The 6,000-nt window shown below is 44.5% G+C and overlaps 1 protein-coding gene across 1 annotated transcript in view; it reads left to right on the top strand.

Annotated features, from left to right (window-relative positions):
* slc24a1 (solute carrier family 24 member 1) overlaps window positions 1-5,514 on the top strand; it is a 48,768-nt gene extending 43,254 nt beyond the window's left edge. Inside the window, exons 9-10 of the mRNA XM_060852837.1 lie at window positions 3,247-3,413; window positions 5,265-5,514. Coding sequence (XP_060708820.1) covers window positions 3,247-3,413; window positions 5,265-5,514 — 417 coding nt within the window. The remainder of the gene's footprint in view (window positions 1-3,246; window positions 3,414-5,264) is intronic.
* Window positions 5,515-6,000: the final 486 nt, after the last annotated feature.

Raw genomic sequence — 6,000 nt, forward strand, 5'->3', positions numbered from 1 at the left:
TCCTTTTAGAACATATAAGATTCCTATAACATATAATTTAATATGTGTCAGTCTCCATCTGTTAAATTACACAGCGTGTAAAAAATGAGGTCTGCAGATGCTGGAGATCACAGCTGCAAATGTGTTGCTGGTCAAAGCACAGCAGGTTAGGCAGCATCTCAGGAATAGAGAATTCGACGTTTCGAGCATAAGCCCTTCATCAGGAATAAGAGAGAGAGCCAAGCAGGCTGAGATAAAAGGTAGGGAGGAGGGACTAGGGGGAGGGGCGATGGAGGTGGGATAGGTGGAAGGAGGTCAAGGTGAGGGTGATAGGCCAGAGTGGGGTGGGGGCGGAGAGGTCAGGAAGAGGATTGCAGGTTAGGAGGGCGGTGCTGAGTTGAGGGAACCGACTGAGACAAGGTGGGGGGAGGGGAAATGAGGAAGCTGGAGAAATCTGAATTCATACCTTGTGGTTGGAGGGTTCCCAGGCGGAAGATGAGGCGCTCCTCCTCCAGCCGTCGTGTAGTTGTGTTCTGCCGGTGGAGGAGTCCAAGGACCTGCATGTCCTCGGTGGAGTGGGAGGGGGAGTTAAAGTGTTGAGCCACGGGGTGATTGGGTTGGTTGGTTCGGGCGGCCCAGAGGTGTTCTCTGAAGCGTTCCGCAAGTAAGCGGCCTGTCTCACCAATATAGAGGAGGCCACATCGGGTGCAGCGGATGCAATAGATGATGTGTGTGGAGGTACAGGTGAACTTGTGGCGGATATGGAAGGATCCCTTGGGGCCTTGGAGGGAAGTGAGTGTGGAGGTGTGGGCGCACGTTTTACATTTCCTGCGGTTGCAGGGGAAGGTGCCGGGGGTGGAGGTTGGGTTGGTGGGGGGTGTGGATCTGACAAGGGAGTCACGAAGGGAGTGGTCCTTGCGGAACGCTGATAGGGGAGGGGAGGGAAATATATCCTTGGTGGTGGGGTCCGTTTGGAGGTGGCGGAAATGGCGGCGGATAATACGTTGTATGCGCAGGTTGGTGGGGTGGTAGGTGAGAACCAGTGGGGTTCTGTCTTGGTGGCGGTTGGAGGAGCGGGGCTCAAGGGCGGAGGAGCGGGAAGTGGAGGAGATGCGGTGGAGGGCATCGTCGATCACGTCTGGGGGGAATCTGCGGTCCTTGAAGAAGGAGGCCATCTGGGCTGTGCGGTGTTGGAATTGGTCCTCCTGGGAGCAGATGCGGCGGAGACGAAGGAATTGGGAATATGGGATGGCGTTTTTACAGGGGGCAGGGTGGGAGGAGGTGTAGTCCAGGTAGCTGTGGGAGTCAGTCGGTTTATAATAGATGTCTGTGTTGAGTCGGTCGCCCGAGATAGAAATGGAAAGGTCTAGGAAGGGGAGGGAGGAGTCTGAGACAGTCCAGGTGAATTTCAGGTCGGGATGGAAGGTGTTAGTAAAGTTGATGAACTGTTCAACCTCCTCGTGGGAGCACGAGGCAGCGCCGATACAGTCATCGATGTAGCGGAGGAAAAGGTGGGGGGTGGTGCCAGTGTAGTTGCGGAAGATACACAGCGTTTCAACATTTCAAAACCAACTGAGCATAATGAATAGAAATATATTCTGCAAAGATATAGTTAAGATTAAATACTTACTGAAGCCTTCAGTTGTGATTTGATATTGCTGGAATTATATTTAGCATATGCCAAACAACTATAAAACATTTAAGCATTGTTATGATGTTTGTCTGTAATCCTCTCTTTTGGATATGAATTTCATTCAATGAGAAATGTGAGTAAGTGGTTAAGCAGAAATCTATAAGGTTGAGTGAGGGAACTGGACATGCATTCTGAGATTCCATGCACTGCAACTTGGACAGCTGACTTTACAGCAGTTGATTTGTTGTAGAGTCATACAGCACAGAAACAGACCCCTCGGTCCAACTTGTCCATGTCAACCAGATACCATAAACACTCGAGTCCCATTTGCCAGTGTTTGGCCCATATCCCTCTAAACTCTTCCTATCCATATACCTATCCAGATGCCAATTGTACCAGCCTCCACCACTTCCTCTGGCAGCTCATTCCATATACACATCATCCTCTGCATGAAAGAAATTACTCCTTAGGTCTCTTAAATCTTTCCCATCTCACCTTAAACCTTTGCCCTCTAGGTTTGGGCTCTCATACCCTGGGAAAAACGATCTTGGCTATTCACCATGCCTCTCATAATTTTTTAAACCACTATAAGTACACTCCTTCAGCCTCTAATGCTCCAAGGAAAATAGCCCCAGCCTAATTAACCTCTCCCTACAGCTCAAACCATCCATTCGGGCAACATCCTTGTAAATCTTTTCTGAACTCTTTGAAGTTTACCATCATCTTTCCTATAGCAGGGAGACCAGAACTGAACACAGTATTCCAAAAGTGATCTAACCAATGCCCTGTACAGCCACAATATGACCTCCTAACTTCTATACTTAATGGACTGACCAACGAAGGCAAGCATTCCAAATACCTTCTTCACTACCCTGTATATGTGCGATTTCACTTCAAGGATCTGCATTCCTAGGTCGTTTTGTTTGGCAACACTCCCCAGGACCCTACCAATAAGTGGATAAGTCCTGCCCTGACCTGCCTTACCAAATTACAGCGCCTCACATTTATCTAAATTAAACTCCACCTGCCACTCCTCGGCCCATCAGAGCAAAGTCCCGTTATTCTCTGAGACAAACTTCTTCACTGTCTACTACACCACCAATTTTGGTATCATCTGCAAACTTACTAACTATTTCTCCAATATTCACATCTAAATCATTTATATAAATGACAAAAAGCTGTGGACCCTGCGCCAATCCTTATGAATAAACGTGAAATATTTCAATTGTTCCTTTTAAACATTTCTTTCTCATTTTTATTTGAAAGGATTGACTTTCCCTGGAAGATGCAGGAAATGGGTCAGTGGGTCCTAGCAGATCTCTAGCACTATGTCCAAGCAGCTGTTTTTCTGATACATCTCTTTCTGCTCTTACTCAATGTCATTGGATAGGTGCCTCTTCCAGAAGGCATCACAAGTGAAGGAAACTTGACTGATATTTCACCATCACTGACACTGAGGACAATTTTAGTGCCTAACCTCTGCCCAGCTAAGAGTAAGTTAAACTTTAGGTTGGTACAACATACTACAGTAAGCTGGAACTTGCCACCAAGATCCTTCTACTCCAGAGTTATGTGATTGAAGACTGGTAACTTTCCAAGTTCAGGCTTTATACAGCAATTTCCTTCCTCTCCAGGTCGGTGAGACAATTGGCATTTCTGAAGAGATAATGGGTTTAACCATCCTTGCTGCAGGCACCTCAATCCCTGACCTCATCACCAGTGTCATTGTTGCTCGCAAAGGTCTGGGAGACATGGCAGTGTCCAGTTCAGTGGGAAGCAACATCTTCGACATCACAGTCGGGCAAGTATTGTTCGTTTAGCTGTTGAGATATTGGGTGAATGATTGCCGTGTGGTACTGGGGAGGGGTTTTAATTTAAAGTGGGATTGGGGAGGGGTCCCATTTGCAATATATACTGGGGCAGTTGTAGTGCTTCAACTGAAGATAAAAGACAAGCGAAAGAATACTGCACTTGTGTCATTAATAGCCCCTCCTTCCCCCACACCCCACCTCTTCAAACATCTGAAAGATGTGAGATAGCAAGGAGGCCTGTAGGCCTGTTAGTGCTGAGATTATGGATGCTGAGACTATGTAAAGATTTGGACACAACGATGAGTGCTTTAAATTTAAGGCACCCTGATGCCTCTGTCATCCAAATCCAGCCACAATAGTAATGAATGTTTTCCAATGTGTCAATCTGCATCTGCGATTGAGGGGGATACAAGTTTATTTTGACTTGAACTCAAGATGGAAACACAGCCTTCGGTCTAATCAGGCCCTGCCAAGTAAACTCCACTAACCTCACCTGCCTGTGTTTGGCCCACATCCCTCCAAACCTTCATATTTATGTACTCATCCAAATGTTTTTTAAATATTGTAACAGTACATACAGCCACCATTTTCTCTGGCAGTTCATTCCACACACAAACAATGTCTGTGTAGAACAGTTGTCCCTGATGTCCTTTTTAAATCTTTCTCCTCTTACCTTAAAAATATGCCCTGTAGAATTTAACTCCCTTGCCTGACAGAAAAGATCCTTGTCATTCACTTTATCTATGCCCGTCATGATTTTATAAATCTCAGTAAGAGCACCTTTCAACCACCCACGCTCCAGTGAAAAAAGTCCCAGTCTTTCCTGTCTATTTGCATTCCTGGCCACATCCTGGTAAATCTTTTCTGAACCCTCTCCAGTTTGGGGTGGCCAGAATTGCACACAGTACGCCAGAAGAGACCTTATCTTGATCGACTTCTCAAAGTGGAAGATGAACAAATTCTTGGGCTTCATCATGTTTTGTTGCTACTTTATGATTTTAACCACTAAAACCTCAACATGACATCCCAACTCCTATCCTCAATGGTCTGAGGATGAAGGCAGGCGTGCTAAACGTCTACTTAACCACTCTGTCTCCCTATGACACAAATTTCAAAGAATAAGGCTCTGTTCTACAATACTACCCTGTGATTTACCATTAGTTGTACAAGTCCTGCCCTCGTTTGTTTTACCAATTTATCCAAATTAAACTCCATTTGCCACTCCTCAAGCCCATTAACCCAATTAATCAAGATCTTTGTGTAATTTTAGATAATCTTCTTCACTGCCTACAGCAGCACAAATTTGGTGTCATCTGCAAATGTACTAATCATGCCTCCTACATTCTCATCCAAATCATTTATATAAATGACAAACAAAAGTGGACCCAATACCGATCCCTGTAGAACACCATTGGTCACAGGCCTCCAGTGCAAAAAACAGCGCTCCACTATTACTCTCTGTATCCTACCATCAAGCCAATTTTATATCCAATCGGCAAGCTCTTCCTGAATCCCACGTCATCTAACTTTACTAATTAGTCTACCAGGCAGAACCTTGTCAAAAACTTCACTAGTCCAACTAAATAACATCTACCACTCTGCTCTCATTAAAAAACTCAATCAAGTTTGTGAGACATGATTTTTCTCAATGAGTTATCAACTCTTGTCTCCAGCCAAGTGCAGGAATTTTAAAGCATGAAAAACACTGATAGCCTCAATGTACAGCCCAAGTGATCACTCACTTTGTAACATTCAGTATTATCTTCCACACAATCACTTTCTTTCAGTAATTACACTCACCTTTTAATCTTCTCTGGGATTCTTTTCCTTCTGTTTAACAGGCTTCCTGTGCCCTGGTTGCTGTATGCTGCCTTTCACAGATTCAACGCGGTTCCAGTCAGCAGTAATGGCCTGTTCTGTGCCATTGTTCTACTGTTCCTGATGCTGCTGTTTGTGATCATCTCCATTGGCGTCTCAAAGTGGAAGATGAACAAATTCTTGGGCTTCACCATGTTTTGCCTCTACTTTACGTTTTTAATCATCAGCGTAATGTTGGAGGACAGAATCATAGTATGCCCAGTTTCCATATGAACTTTTGTTAACTTGACCTATCAGAGGGCATTACTGAGGATTACGACTGTAAATGACAGTGTAACAACCAGAATGTAGGCTGATGGGAACATTCCAAAGCATCAGCCCATCGTAAGCAACAATGTCATTGTGTTGAATATTATTCATAAGCTCCAAACAGAATTGATGTTTGCAGTATGAAAATGATAGGCAAGTGGATTCAGATATGCTGGGAAATGGCACCATTCATTAAATAGGCCCCATTATCATGAAAGGTGCTACAAAGCTGGTGAGCACAGTTTTCAAACTTGGTTCTGATTAATGCTAAAAAAACACAGGAAGACAAACCCAAAGTGTATCCCACATTCCTGATGTTTATGTGCCAACAGGCAAGAGGCATGGAATCAGAAATCAGTCTGGCCATCACACACACACTTTCAAACAGATCACACAAATTCTGCTCTATTAAATTAAAAACCATTAAAAAAAATAAAACCAATTGTTAAA

This window comes from Hemiscyllium ocellatum, chromosome 39 (genome assembly GCF_020745735.1).
Source record: "Hemiscyllium ocellatum isolate sHemOce1 chromosome 39, sHemOce1.pat.X.cur, whole genome shotgun sequence".
Taxonomy (NCBI): Eukaryota; Metazoa; Chordata; class Chondrichthyes; order Orectolobiformes; family Hemiscylliidae; genus Hemiscyllium; species Hemiscyllium ocellatum.